At 45.5% G+C, this 15,500-nt stretch overlaps 1 protein-coding gene across 1 annotated transcript in view; it reads right to left on the minus strand.

Annotated features, from left to right (window-relative positions):
* The window catches only part of FKBP15 (FKBP prolyl isomerase family member 15), a 104,710-nt gene that overhangs the window by 62,236 nt on the left and 26,974 nt on the right, over positions 1–15,500 (minus strand). Inside the window, exons 7-11 of the mRNA XM_068247990.1 lie at positions 12,724–12,873; positions 10,258–10,326; positions 7,078–7,221; positions 1,879–2,006; positions 1,679–1,727 (exon numbers count right to left, since the gene is read on the minus strand). Coding sequence (XP_068104091.1) covers positions 1,679–1,727; positions 1,879–2,006; positions 7,078–7,221; positions 10,258–10,326; positions 12,724–12,873 — 540 coding nt within the window. The remainder of the gene's footprint in view (positions 1–1,678; positions 1,728–1,878; positions 2,007–7,077; positions 7,222–10,257; positions 10,327–12,723; positions 12,874–15,500) is intronic.

A 15,500-nucleotide genomic window follows, 5' to 3' on the forward strand; every position in this document is an offset into this window, starting at 1 on the left:
AGAAGCCATTCTCTACCAGGAAAGTGTTGTATGGCTGTCATTCCTTATCAGTGAGGGACTGTCTAATCCGACTGGGTCCTGACTGGAGAGATTTGCATAGCTGAAGTTTAACTCTTTCAGGCAAAGAAAGGAGAAAAGAAACAGCATAGTTATTTGTGTACCTGGCACTGTACATACACATGTCTATCTCACTTCAGGTTTCCTTTAAATAAAATGATTGTCTTGCTTGTTAAGTTGTACCGTTCATGGGCACCTTATGGCAGATCACATGTATTCTCATTTATAGAGAGCACAGTCTCATGCAAAAGCAGCTGTCTAGTGGTCTGAGGAAATGGGACCTGACACTCAGCTACTATACTGCATTCAGCCAAGCACTGAAGATAGAAGAATATATACAGCATACATGTTAGACTCTGGCCTGCAAGTGGTTTCCCCACTCTGCATTATATTTGGCCCACTAGTACTAGGAGCTAAAACTATGAAGCTACGCGGAGAAGGGAGAGGGGGCACCAGACAACTATATAGGGGATCCAATAGACACCAGGGAACTGTATAGGGGAGGAAAGTGACCACTAGACACCAGGGAACTATATAGGGGATGAAAGTGACCACTAGACACCAGGGAACTGTATTGGGGAGGAAAGTGACCACTAGACACCAGGGAACTATATAGGGGATGAAAGTGACTACTAGACACCAGGGAACTGTATTGGGGAGGAAAGTGACCACTAGACACCAGGGAACTATATAGGGGATGAAAGTGACTACTAGACACCAGGGAACTATATAGGGGATCAAAGTGACCACTAGACACCAGGGAACTATATAGGGGAGGAAAGTGACCACTAGACACCAGGGAACTGTATAGGGGAGGGAGGACCACTAGACACCAGGGAACTGTATAGGGGAGGGAGGACCACTAGACACCAGGGAACTGTATAGGGGAGGAAAGTGACCACTAGACACCAGGGAACTGTATAGGGGATGAAAGTGACCACTAGACACCAGGGAACTGTATAGGGGAGGAAAGTGACTACTAGACACCAGGGAACTATATAGGGGATGAAAGTGACCACTAGACACCAGGGAACTGTATAGGGGATGAAAGTGACCACTAGACACCAGGGAACTGTATAGGGGAGGAAAGTGACTACTAGACAACAGGGAACTATATAGGGGATGAAAGTGACCACTAGACACCAGGGAACTGTATAGGGGAGGAAAGTGACTACTAGACAACAGGGAACTATATAGGGGATGAAAGTGACCACTAGACACCAGGGAACTGTATAGGGGATGAAAGTGACCACTAGACACCAGGGAACTGTATAGGGGAGGAAAGTGACCACTAGACACCAGGGAACTGTATAGGGGAGGGAGGACCACTAGACACCAGGGAACTGTATAGGGGAGGGAGGACCACTAGACACCAGGGAACTATATAGAGGATGAAAGTGACCACTAGACACCAGGAAACTGTATAGGGGATGAAAGTGACTACTAGACACCAGGGAACTGTATAGGGAAGGAGGGGGCAATTAGACACCAGGGAGCTGTATAGGAAGGGAGGGGGGACCACTAGACATGGAGGTTGGCCCTCAACTTGGTCCCAGTGTTCTGTTTCGGCCCACTGTGTATAGGAGTTTGACACCCCTGATATAGAACACATATTACTCACAGCCAGTTGCTCACTGATGGAGTTGGACTTGGCTCGAACAGCTGGCTCTCTAGTGAAGAGGTACAAGCAGGTAAGAAAAATCAGTATAATATATGACCAACACAATTACAGAATAACTCACAGAAATACTGTATATACTAGGCGTAGCTCATCCAATCACGTAACACCAGACCTGCATAAACACAGGACTAGGAACTTACCCGGGCTTGGGCGGCACGGAGGTTGGTGCTTGAGGGAGGGACTCTGTGGGAATACTGTCTGTGATGGACACGGGGGAGTCACGGGAACCAATGCTCTGCCGGTCCACGCCAATATCCTTCTGCTTCATCTGAAATGAGGACAGTTATGGTCTGTAGACATTGCTGGTCAGAAAACTCTCCAGATCTGTATGCATGTTGGATTATTGTGGCTCTGTACAATTATCAAGCTGACATCATTGCATTCCAGCAAATCTGAGGGTGTGTTAAGCTATCAAGAGAGGATTTGCATATCCAGCAGTGATGCATTGTGGGAGCCATATGCTCACTCCACCCTGAATAATCGTAAATACCTTCTGTTTTAAGAAGGCCAACTTTTGTTTTTTCTAACATTTTAGTAAGAGGGCTTTATGATCCTTTGCAGCCCCTTACACACTCCATACACTGGTCAATTGCCACCAGATCGACCAGCAGATAGATCCCTCTGTGATCAAATCTGATCAAAGAGGGATCTATTGGCTGCCTACACTGCAAACAGATTTTGAATTGATTTCACTATGAAACTGATTCACAATCTGTGGAATTGCCGCTGCCGCCCCCCTGCATACATTACCTGATCCGGCCGACGCGAGTCCCCCGGTCTCCGCTCCCTCTTTTACGTGGCTGGGCTCCAGCTTCACTTTACTTCCTGTCGGGGAAAGTTTATACAGTAGAGGGCGCTCTACTGTTTAATTAAACTTCCCCGGATAGTAAGTGAAGCCAGCCGGAGCCCTGGAGCCCAGCGCGGAGAAGAGACAGCAGGGACAGCGAGGACACGCGCCGGCGGAACAGGTAATGTATTACCGCTAGCGTCGGTCTTCGGACATTCGAACGTCGCTATCGACGCACTCTCGACCAGCCGGCGATCGAAATCTTCCACGTGGACAGAGCGACAGGAACGATCGATTTTGGATGGAAATCAATCGTTTGGTCAGCGTTTGCGCAACGATTTCACAGCAGATTCGATCACAGTGATCGAATCTGCTGTATATCGGCAGGAAATAGTATAAGTGTATGGGTGGGCCCCTTTAGGAGTTCTGGTTCACCATGACCTTGCTGGGTGCTCTGTAACTCTGTGTGCTTCAAGCCCTACTCCATAGAGCCACATTAATCCATGCCATACACTGATGAGAATCAACCAATCCAAAACAGTCTGTATGCATGTTGGGTTATTGTGGCTCTGTGCAATTAACAAGCTGACACATCACTGCATTCCAGCAGATCTGAAGGTGTGTTTACCTTACAGTGACAACAATGAGTGACTTGCATATCCAGCAGTGGTGCATTGTGGGAGACATTTGCTCACTCCAACCTGAATAATCACAAATACCTTCTGTTTTAACAAGCAAACTTGTTTTTCCAGATTAGAGAGCAAAAGTTTTTATCAGTCATCCTCTCCAGCTGGATTTAAAGGGAAACTGCACGACGTGTGAAACAGTTAAATAAAAGTGCCCTCCCCCTTATATCCGCATCAGAGAGAGAGTTACACACCATAAGAGAAATTAAGAGTGCCCCTCTTCTTATATCAGTTATTGGTATGTACCTTCAAAAATCATGTTTTCCGTTGCTTATAAAGATTGCTGAAAAGGCTGATCTTAAAATAGTTGGAATGGGCTTTCGGAAAGTGTTATTACACCGCCTGCAATGTGAATTATAATAAGCAGTTTCTCACAGGCAGCTCCCAACCATTCTACTATCTTTAAAGATAGCAGTTTTGTTCTTTCAACTGTCCATCAACAAAGTAATTAACGGTATTTCCCGACTTAAATAGGTGAGGCAGACATTTGATTGCAGTGCATGATGAAAATTATAAAAAAAAAAAAGAAAAAAAAAACTTGTTATAATTTACAGCTTGCAACAACAAAAAAAAAAAAATCGTAAGCGTTTAACTGAATGTCAAATTTTATGACACCTTAAAGAGAACCCGAGGTGTGTTTAAAGAATGTTATCTGCATACAGAGGCTGGATCTGCCTATACAGCCCAGCCTCTGTTGCTATCCGAAACCCCACTAAGGTCTCTCTGCACTCTGCAATCCCTTATAAATCACAGCCGTGCTGTGAGGCTGTGTTTACATCTGTAGTGTCAGTCTCAGCTGCTCCCCTGCCTCCTGCATAGCTCCGGTCTCTGCCCGCATCCCTTCCCTCCAATCAGCAGGGAGGGAAGGGATGCAGGCGGGGACTGGAGTTCTGCAGGAGGCGGGGAGAGCAGCAGACTGACACTATAGAGATAAACACAGCCAGCTCTGACAAGCAGAATGGCTGTGATTTATGGGGGATTGCAGAGTGCAGGGGGACCTTAGGGGGGTTTGGGATAGCAACAGAGGCTGGGCTGTATAGGCAGATCCAGCCTCTGTATGCAGATAATATTCTTCAAACCCACCTCGGGTTCTCTTTAAAGAGACTCCGTAACAAAAATTGCATCCTGTTTTTTATCATCCTACAAGTTTCAAAAGCTATTCTAATGTGTTCTGGCTTACTGCAACACTTTCTGCTATCACAGTCTCTGTAATAAATCAATGTATCTTTCCCCTGTCAGACTTGTCGGCCAGTGTCTGGAAGGCTGCCAAGTTCTTCAGTGTTGTGGTTCTGCTATGAACTCCCACTTTCAGGCCCCTCTCTGCACACTGCCTGTGTGATATTTAGATTAGTGCAGCTTCTCTCTGCTCTCGTATCTTTTACAAGCTGGATAAAGTGTCCTCTGAGCTGGCTGGGCTTTTACATACTGAGGAAATTCAGACAAGGGCAAAGCTGTTTGCAGGAAGAAAAGAGCAGCCTGAAACTTCAGTGCATGAGAGCAGAAGGGGGAAAGAAACACACAAATGATCTCTTGAGATTCAGAAGTAAGGCTGTATACAGCCTGCTTGTGTATGGATGTATTTTCTATGTGTGGACATACTGTACATCAACCTACTTCCTGTTTTGGTGGCCATTTTGTTTGTTTATAAACAAACTTTTTAAAACTGTTTTTAACCACTTTTAATGTGTCGGGGAGCGGCGAAATTGTGACAGAGGGTAATAGGAGATGTCCCCTAACGCACTGGTATGTTTACTTTTGTGCGATTTTAACAATACAGATTCTCTTTAAGGAGTTCAGTTTTGAAGGTGGACTCTGCATATTTCAGCCTCGCCCACCCAACACAGGGTTAGGAGCACAGGGAAAAAAAAAAAAATAAAATTGGAATCGCATTTAGTTTGCAAGAGGCCTTACGTGAGCTAAAGTTGAGATTTACTTACTTGGCTCTTCTTCCAGTCCCCTGCAGTCTATCAGGCCCATCCGCTGTCCTCCTGGTCCACATCTTGCCCGGTCGCAAGCTATGTGCAATGTATAGGCCAGGCCACATGCCTCCAGTAACACGTGCCTGCAGTCGGGAGTGTTCTGCACATGCCCAATTTGAAGTTATACAAGGAGACGTGCACAACCAGGACAGCGCTTGCAGTGACAGCGACAGGACGCAGCAGGTCGGGAGGACAGTGATGGACCTGAAGCAATACAGGGGACTGGGAGCAGCCCCAGGTAAGTTCATTTACATTTTTTTCCTCCCCATTTAAGATTTTATTTAAAGAGGAACTGTCGCGAAAATCTTAAAATTTAAAAACACATACAAATAAGAAGTACATCTCTTCCAGAGTAAAATGAGCCATAAATTACTTTTCTCCTATGTTGCTGTCATTCACAGTAGGTAATAGAAATCTGACATTACAGACATATTTTGGGTTAGTCCATCTCTCCATGGGGGATTCTCAGCATGGCATTTATTCTTTATAAAGACATTCACTGAAAAACATTTATACAAAGATGCTGGCCAGCCTCCCTGCCACTATTTTGGCAGTTGGACGGAGCAACTGCCATTTACTAAGTGCTTTTAAAAATAAAGAAAACCCTGAGAACCCCATATGAGAAGATAGGTTAGTCCATAATCTGTGGGTAACAGCAACATAGGAGAAAAGTAATTTATGGCTCATTTGACTGTAAAATTTAAAATATGTGCAAACAGACAAATAAGAAGTACTTTTTTTCCCAGAGTAAAATGAGCCATAAATGACTTTTCTTCTATGTTGCTGTAACTTACAGTAGGTAGTAGAAATCTGACAGAGGTGACAGGTTTCATAGGGGATTCTCAGCAAGGCTTTTATTCTTTATAAAGATATTCCTGAAAAAAGGATTTAAACAATGATGCTGGCCAGCTTCCCTGCTCGCTGCACAGTTTTTTGGCAGTTGGACAGAGCAACTGCTATTCACTAAGGCCTGGTGCACACCAAAAAACGCTAGCAGATCCGCAAAATGCTAGCAGATTTCGAAACGCTTTTTATTCTTTTTCTGTAGCGTTTCAGCTAGCGTTTTGCGGTTTTCTGAAGCGTTTTTGGTGTAGAAGATTTCATGTATTGTTACAGTAAAGCTGTTACTGAACAGCTACTGTAACAAAAACACCTGGAAAACCGCTCTGAAGTGCCGTTTTTCAGAGCGGTTTGCGTTTTTCCTATACTTAACATTGAGGCAGAAACGCATCCGCAATCCAAAATCTGCAGCAGCCCGGGAGTATGTGTTTCTGCAAAACGCCTCCCGCTCTGGTGTGCACCACCCCATTGAAATACATTACCCTAGCGGATCCGCACCCGCAAGCAGATCGCAAACCGCAGCGGAAACGCTCCGGTGTGCACTAGGCCTAAGTGCTTTTGAAAATAAATATATCCCTGAGAATCCCCTATAAAGAGATGGACTAGTCCAAAACATGTCACTTCTGTCAGATTTCTACTACCTACTGTGACAGCAACATAGGAGAAAAGTAATCTATGGCTCATTTTACTCTGGGAAAAATTTACTTATTTCTATATGTTTATACATATTTTAAATTTTACAGTTTTTCGCTGTAGTGCTCCGTTAAGTGTTAAGATTTTCACGACAGTTCCTCTTTAAACACATTTTATATTCCCTCCGTTTGCACCCAGATGTCCCAACGTTCTCTTTGATCACATGACCTTTCTGAGGCTTCTGCGGTTTACAATTCTGAATTGCTGCAAAGCGACAGTGGGTAGTGGAAGGTAATAAAAATATGTAACAGCATCCGAGGACCAACATGACAGCAGGAAGACTTGCTCACTCCATTTTGCCACACGCCCATCATGGGTAATAAGTGATTGACTGAATTACGCAGGACTACTCACTCTCTTCACTTCAATCTCGAAGATCAGGGTGGCATTGGGGGGGATCCGGCCCGACAGCCCCTGAGAACCGTAAGCAAAAGATGGAGGAATGACCAGCAGCCTCTTCCCACCTTTCTTCATTCCCAGCATGCCCTCTTCCCAGCCCTGGCCAATCAGAGGAGAGAGAGAAGGAATAAGTTCAAGAAGTAATTAACGCAACAAAGCAAGATGTAGTGCATTGTCATATAAGGGCTACAGCCCACTACGGAGCTTTTAGCCACACTTTGGGATCGCCGGTGATTCTAAAAGCACTAGGCTAATGAAAGTTTATAGCGCAGAGTCTACAGAGCGATTTGCCGAAGTCGCCATCGCAGGCCCTGTGCAATTCCTGCAGCATTTTCGGAGCGATCTAATAGAAGAAAGCTAAGGTCCAAAATCACTTTCACTCCGAAATGGTTTGTTTTTAACTGCAAAATCACTCACAGCATTTTTAGAGCGATTTTGCAAATGCAACACTGGTCGATTTCAGCCATCAATCAGAAATCGATTCTATTTAATCAGCCGATCAATTTGCTCTGACTGGATGGAAAATCTAGGTCGATCTGCTGCTGGCATAGAGTGGCATATGGCCCATAGAGTTGCATTAGATTGACTGGTCCAATAATGCATTTAGATCTATTTTCAATAGGTTTCTATGTTCCTAGTGTGTGGGGCAAATCAGATAGATTCCTGTCAGATGCAACTTGACAGGCATCTGACAGAAATCTATCTAATGGTCGAATCTGCTGAAAATCTATCAGTGTATGGCTGCATGCTTGTTTCAGGTGTGCGATTCAGCCACTATTGCAGCCAAAGAGAACAGCAGGACTGCCAGGCAACTGGTATTGTTTAAGAGGAAACATCCATATTCCTCTCAGTTAAGGTTCCCTTTGAAGCGTACATGAGATGGGACCACAGGAATACAACATACATACCTTGGTTTCCTCTAGCCCCCTCCAGCCTGATGGCTCCCACGCCGTCCTCCTCTGACTGCTCATTCGCCCGCTACTGGCCCTAAAAATTGAGGATCAGTCAGCGCATGCGCAGTCTGGTCAGATGCGCTCCTGTGTCTTGCTCTCGTCGCCAGGAGTGTTCTGCGCCTGCGCAGTACTATTGTATGGGAGCGTGCATGTGGCTGTGCATGCGCAGTTGGCCCTGGACCGGAGGGCTATCCAGGCCGCAATTGCAGGCGAACGGGAAGACAGAAGAGGACGGCTTCGGAGCGATCAGGCTGGAGAGGGCTGGTGAAAGCCCCAGGTATGTACATTTTATTCCTATGGCCCCATCTCAGGGTCAGTTCAAGCTAATCCGTTTTAGATATTAGCTCATAAAATACATAGAAAAGGTTTCCACAACTTACCCGTATATCCCAGAATATAAACAGACTACAGTTAAGAAAAGTGCAAATCCATCCCTAAACTGTCCCAGATTAAGAAGTGCTTAGGCCTCATTCACATTTAGCGGAGATATCCGTGCAATCGGAACGCGTACGATCGCACGCTAATATGTGCTAAAGTGAATGGGTCAGCGCTGCGATACCCAAAAAATGCATTCAGCAGTGCGATAGCACGTTGCACTGTTGCGCAGGGCATATGATGGGAAAGGTAGATGGGCAGTCTATGCCCTTCTACCGTTCTTGCGTGTCGCACACTATACGCGCTGCCGAAATGCGCACAATGTATAGTGAGAATGAATATCAGGTCTACAGGTGGTGCAGCAGTGCAGGCTAGCCATGATTTGTGAAGGGCTCCTCCCCCCACTGCATTCCTCACTCAGAGCTGCTGGTATCAATACAGCAGATGTATTGGTTACCTCAGCAACAGCAATTTCCCTCACACACTGCACTGTCTGAGAAACCTTCCTAACTATATTACAACAGTTTTAGATGGAAACTGCACTATGTAGTTATTTCTTATTATGTCTGAGACAGTTCTGCACAGATTTCTAAAAACCTACCAATATTTTGTCTCAGACACTCTTGATAAATGTCCCACAGAGAGCGCCAGTGTAGCGTCGCCTGGCCCTGGATCAGGTTAAATTGTTCTCGGGCAACTGTACACTGTATGGGGAAAATTAGATTGTGCATAAACCACCTCCGCTGCCACAACTCTGGAGAATGTGGGGAGGAGGGCCACTAAACCACCAGGGATTGCTCTATGGGGGAGGAAGGAAAAAGTCGGGCTCCCTTTCCCTCGATCCCCACAACTGATCCACGTATAAACTAAGGTTTTGCTCTGGGGGACATTTAATTATCCAAGGGGGAGGTCTTTACTTTGAGCCAATTATGTTCTACAGCACCATCCAGTGCTCCAAGTCTAGCTTGTTGACAGGAGGAGGGTAGAAGCCAAAAGGTACTATTTTTTTCCTACAGGGTAATTGAATGGTTTTATTACAAGAAATAATAAAATAATAAAATCTGTAGTTTTACAGGGTGGATTTAAAAAAAAAAAAAAAACAAAAAAAAAAAAAGAAGAAAAAAAAGGGTGCATGCAGTAAGCAGTCTTCTCCCCAGAATTTTTTTCCAGCCGGGTGTCATGAAATAGTAGCCGGGTAGTGCGAGATGGGAGAATGCAGGTCCTGTTCTTCTGTAAGCAACTCTGCTTACAGTATAGGAGGTGAGCCGATGGCAGCCGGGTGGTCACCAAAACTAGCACCCGGCTAAAAGAGCCTGGAGAGAACACTGCGTAGGTTATCACAAACATCATAAATAAGCAGTGTGATTTGGGGTACTTACGATGGATGAGAGTACAGAGATGTACTTGCATCCATGGATTACATCTCCCAGCAGGCATTGTGGCGTGCCGAGAAGGCTGAGGACCAGAGGAGCAGCACCCCGTAGGTAAGTATTGCAGTTCACCCCTTAACGGCACACACCATTACGAACCTCCCTTTTGGGCAAGTTCATTTTTAAAAAATAAATAAAAATTCTGTTATTCAGGACCGGAAAAATCTGAAAAGTGTGCTGGGAAGAACACTGCATTCCTTTGAGTTAATCTGGGCATTTGATGCACTTTTGTTTTCTTTGCACATATTTTGATTGATCAGCTCCACTCCTCCTCCTCCTAAATTAACCTGAAAAGACGTCACTCTCGAGACAAAATTTTAGGATGAAAAAGAGAACCTGTATTGTCATCAAACACAATCTTAGAAAAGAGCCATTGCCTTGATAACTTTTCCAGATCCAAGTTTCAACCGTAGCTGTTTGTCCTTCTGCACGTTGGAGTCAAACATCTGAAAACAACAAAACAGATGATGTTAAAAAGATTCATATTAAAGAGAACCCGAGGTGTGTTTAAAGAATGTTATCTGCATACAGAGGCTGGATCTGCCTATATAGCCCAGCCTCTGTTGCTATCCCAAACCCCCCTAAGGTCCCCCTGCACTCTGCAATCCCTCATAAATCTACAACACCAGATTTAGTAATAGAGCAATGAAAATTGTGGGCGACCTCTCTCACCCAGGTCACAGTTTTTTTCAGACGACTCAAATTAGGCCAGAGGTTCCGGTCCATCCCTACTAAGACCACTAGGCGGATGAACACTTTTTCCCCACGACAGTCATGCTGGGCATACACGGCTCGATTTTGGCGCTTGACTCTGCAGGCGATTCTCTTTTCTTCCGCTCGTTTTTCTTATCTTTTTCTATTGTGTTCAATGTGGAATAGAGTGTCGAAACGATCGGGCCAGAGATCGGACATGTTGGAAATTATCAATCGAGCCATCATAAAGGCTCAAAATCGAGCCGTGTATTCCCAGCATTAGACTCTTGAACTCTGCCCATTCCACTGCCAAAGCGGCTACATGAAAGCTACACGATAGCTGCTGTGCAGCGGCATCCCCCCACCCGCTTCGATCGCCTCCGGCGATCTGCGATCAGGAAATCCCGTTCAAAGCCATGGTGACGGGCAGGATGACGTCACCAACGTCATTGGGAGTCCCGATCCACCCTCAGCGCTGCCTGGCGCTGATAGGACAGGCTGCGCAATGGGTCTGAGGGGGGGGGGGGGGGGGGGCGGCGCAGCGGGTAGCAGCGAATCGGCGCGGAGCGGCGGCGATCGGTATGCACACGCAGCTAGCAAAGTGCTAGCTGCGTGTAGCAAAAAAAAAGAAAATTATGCAAATCGGCCCAACAGGGCCTGAGAAATCATCCTGCGCGGCTTACCCCAAACTACGTTCGGGGTTACCGTCAGGAAAGTTAAAGGTAATGTTAAAGTGAACCTCTGATGCTGTGCAAAGCATGATAGGATTTCTGATGTTCTCCTGCTGTTTTGGTGCAAATTTGTTTATTTATTTATTTTTATTTTTTTGAATTTGAGATTTGAAGCCTAGCGTGCACTGATGGGAGGGTTGATCAGGACACAGGACAGTTGGAACTGTGTCTCACGCTCCCTGTCACCTCCTTTCATCCAAAAAGATGGCTGCCCCCATGAAATCACAAACATTTGCCTGTTCTTTTAAAACAGGGTGGGTAAAAGATTATATTACTGATCTATTTTAATTAACATAACTAATGTAACTAAATGACAGTATGTTTGTTTAGGCTGAAGTTCCCCTTTAAGTGAAATAATGTGCCAGTTACTTACCTGGGGACTCTTCCACCCCTCTGAAGTCCTTGTGGGCCCTTCTCCACCATTCCACACTGCTCCGTTGTCCCACCATCACCCTCCGAAAGCTGGGCTTTTCAGCCAGTCGCCGGTTACTGCGCATGCGCAGACCTTGTCTCGTGCTTCTTCGACTGTGCTCCAGCTGTGCATGCACATCACCAATTTTTATTTACTGCGCATGCACAGTGCATGGAGGAGGCACGTGAACCGTACATGCAACGTTTGGAAGCATACAGTTGAAAAAAAAAAAACAGCAAGGAATGACGATGAGGGACCGGTAGGACCTCGGGGCTGGAATAAGTCCAAGGTAAGTAACTGGCTACTTTAAAATTTACATTAAGTACATTTTCTCCCTTTAAGGCCCCGTTCACACTTGCGTTTCTGTGCCAAACGGACCGGACCCGATCCGGTTGCATCAGGTAGGCATCAGGCTGCAATCCGGATCAGTTTGGTAAAAGAGATAAAAAACTATTTTAAAATGTTGGGGTCTGGGAGGTCAGCAGAAGGTGCACCTGTAGAATCTGGTCCTCCACTGTTTAGGGCCTCACCTCCATGTCAGACTAATCTGCCAAACAGATCCAGCACTTGTCACTGCTGCTCCACTCCAGAAATTCTGGGCCCATGTGTCCCCATCCAAAATGGCCGCTAGAAAACGCATAGGAAGTGGGGTAGAACGTCAGTTTTTTATGGCCAGTGTGTTCTGTGCTTTCCGTTTCCTATTGGTTTCTATTTCCGGATGGTGCAGTCAGGCTCCGGTCCAGGTGCGTGGGCCGGATGATCCGGACCCGAAAAATAGAGCATGTTGGAAAAGTGTCCGGAGTCCGGATCTGATCCGGCTCCGTTCTGTACAGAACGGACGCATGTGAACGTCCGCATAGACTTTGCATTGCTATGCGGAACGTACGTTCCGTTTGTACAGTATATGGTCCGGATCCGATCAGGCGAATCCGGACAGCGAACGCTAATGTGAACCAGGCCTAAGAGAATGTAAAGCAATTGCTGGTCTATAGGACAAGGCCACGTACCTGGCCAATTCCAAGGTTCTGATACAGCCAGCCTGTGTAGGCAACTTCCAGCAGGTCTCCGATGTCAGTCACCGGACCGTCCCCAGGGGTCAGGTCTTGTACTATCACAGCATCCAGAGAGGGGGCGCTGTTACACTTAGCAATGCAAACCTGTGAAGAGAATACATTTAAGAATATTGGGAGAGGGGCAAAAGCTCTGTATATGGGCTTAATAATAATAAAAAAAAAAAAGTGCTCAGTACATGATGTCCAAGGAGCTACTTTTTTGAGCTGATATATTGATCACCTCGGAAGATGGAAACCTCTGGATCCTGCAGAGCAGGGGTCAGGAACCTTTTTGGCTGAGAGAGCCGTAAACGCCCCATATTTTAAAATGTACTTCTGTGAGAGCCATACAATATGTTTCAAACTGTGACAGTGCGCATGCGCAGCAGAGGGCTGTCCCTGTTGCCATGGTGATGTGTATACAGTTGATCTGCCGGGCAGCGGAAGTGTCAGACACGTCTTCAGCTTCTCTTGTGTTTCAGCAACATCAGCAATTTCCCCGAGAACCAGACAGGAGAAATACTGACTAAGGCCTGGTGCACACCAAAACCCGCTAGCAGATCCGCAAAATGCTAGCAGATTTTGAAACGCTTGTTGTTATTTTTCTGTAGCGTTTCAGCTAGCATTTTTGCGGTTTTGGGAAGCGTTTTTGGTGTAGTAGATTTCATATATTGTTACAGTAAAGCTGTTACTGAACAGCTTCTGTAACAAAAACACCTGCAAAACCGCTCTGATCTGCCGTTTTTCAGAGCGGTTTGCGTTTTTCCTATACTTTACATTGGAGGCAGAAACGCCTCCGCAATCCAAAAAATGCTTCAGAACGGGAGTATGCGTTTCTGCAAAACGCCTCCCGCTCTGGTGTGCACCACCTCATTGAAATACATTACCCTAGCGTTTCCACATCCGCAATTGGATCTGAAAATGCGACCGAACCACTCTGGTGTGCACTAGGCCTAACAGCTTGTACAATTGGTTAACTGCCTTGGGGGTTGATTTACTTTTTAGGACGAGATCCCTGCACTTTGGCCAATAAAGCTGTCAAGAGAAAGGCAGCCTATTGCGCCAATCAAAGTGCGGGGATCTCGTCCTACAAAGTCACAGTCCAGGGTGGGACAATTGGAGCGGCCGTTAGTTTTGTGGTAGTGTGAGTAAGTTAGTGGTGCATGCTACAGCAGTAGTGTACCTACTTTGAAAAGGTTACTTGCGCTGCCACACTAAGCGGTGCTGCTTGAGCAGTGTAGCTTAGTGAATCAACCCCTACTGATTTGTCTGTGAGCCAGATGTAGCCATCAAAAGAGCCACATCTGGCTCCCGAACCATAGGTTCCCTATCCCAGCTCCAGAGACTTCTTGTATCCTTCTCCAAACCCTGGTGCTTCTTGAAATCGCGTCTGCGCACCCTGCTATACACAAGCGTAGCCGTGCTGCACGCGCACAAGTATGGCCCTGCCATAAGCAGGCTCTGTCTTAAGGTGGCCACACACCATACCATTTTTTAAATATCTCTTCAAATTAAGAATTGAAATCAATTTTTCAAACTGATTGTAACATTTCAAAAACATGACCAATGTATCACACACCTTTGTTCAATTTTTCCCCAATTATGATAAAAATAATTGGAAACTGACAAAATTGCTGGGGTGTGTATATTAATAAATTGACAAACACACACCATACAATCTTTAGAAAGATTGAAGAAAAATATCTGGCATTCCGGATCGATAAAAATCGAAGAAAACGGGAAATCCGATCGGATTTTTCAGTCGAATGAAAGAAAAAAAGGTTTTGATTTTTTCAGGAGATCTGTTTTTATTGAATTGCCGTAAAATCGGATCATTTTATTGTATCGTGTGTGGCCACCTTTACTGATTAGGCACGGCTATACTTGTGCAGGTGCAGAACGATCGCGCTTGTACACTGCAAGAAGAGCAGTGATGAGAACATTGCCTACAAGCTCTTGTCGGATATGTTCTGGGGGAACAACATGCGGCAACGGTGGGGGCCAGAAGGCATGTAAAAAGTCCGGCCCGGGGGCCAAATGTAGCCCGTTGAGCCATTACTGGTGGCCCCCGAAGCTCTACAGTTAAATCAATCAAATCACATTTTGTGATGCATTAAAAAGGGAAATAAAAACCTGGGATGCTAGTATGATACATTTCCCTCTCTAGTAACAGTTTACCTCTCTAGTAAGGCTGCATCTGGAATATGGGAGGCACATTGCAGTTTTAAAGCAGGTGCAGAGGCGAGCAACAAAACTGATACGTGGGATGGAAGGTCTCACCAACAGGGCCGGCGCTACCATTAAGGCAAAGGAGGCAGCTGCCCCAGGGCCCCAGAGCTTGTAGGGGCCCCCAGTGGCTACAAGAGGAAAAAAAATGTTTTCAAATCGGCCTTATAGTTTTTGAAAAAATCGATTTTAAAGTTTCAAAGGAAAAAAAAAATACACATTTAAAAACCTGCCAACTTTAATGGTTAATAACAAATCCACCTTAAATGCTAGAAACCCTAAATTTGCAGGATATGTTAAGGAGATCATTAGGAATAAGATGAAAAAACAATTTTTCAAAAAGACCTTATAGTCTGAGAAAATCGAAAATGCCGTAAATGTCACTTTTAGTAGCAAACCTAACGGTAGTGTAATTTTACATGCATCAAACTAAAGCGCAATAAATTTCCTGACGTGGTTTCCAGGGGGTCCATACGCAGCCGCAGCGCTTTAGCCAGGGATCGCTA

Source organism: Hyperolius riggenbachi, chromosome 8 (assembly GCF_040937935.1).
Source record: "Hyperolius riggenbachi isolate aHypRig1 chromosome 8, aHypRig1.pri, whole genome shotgun sequence".
NCBI lineage: Eukaryota > Metazoa > Chordata > Amphibia > Anura > Hyperoliidae > Hyperolius > Hyperolius riggenbachi.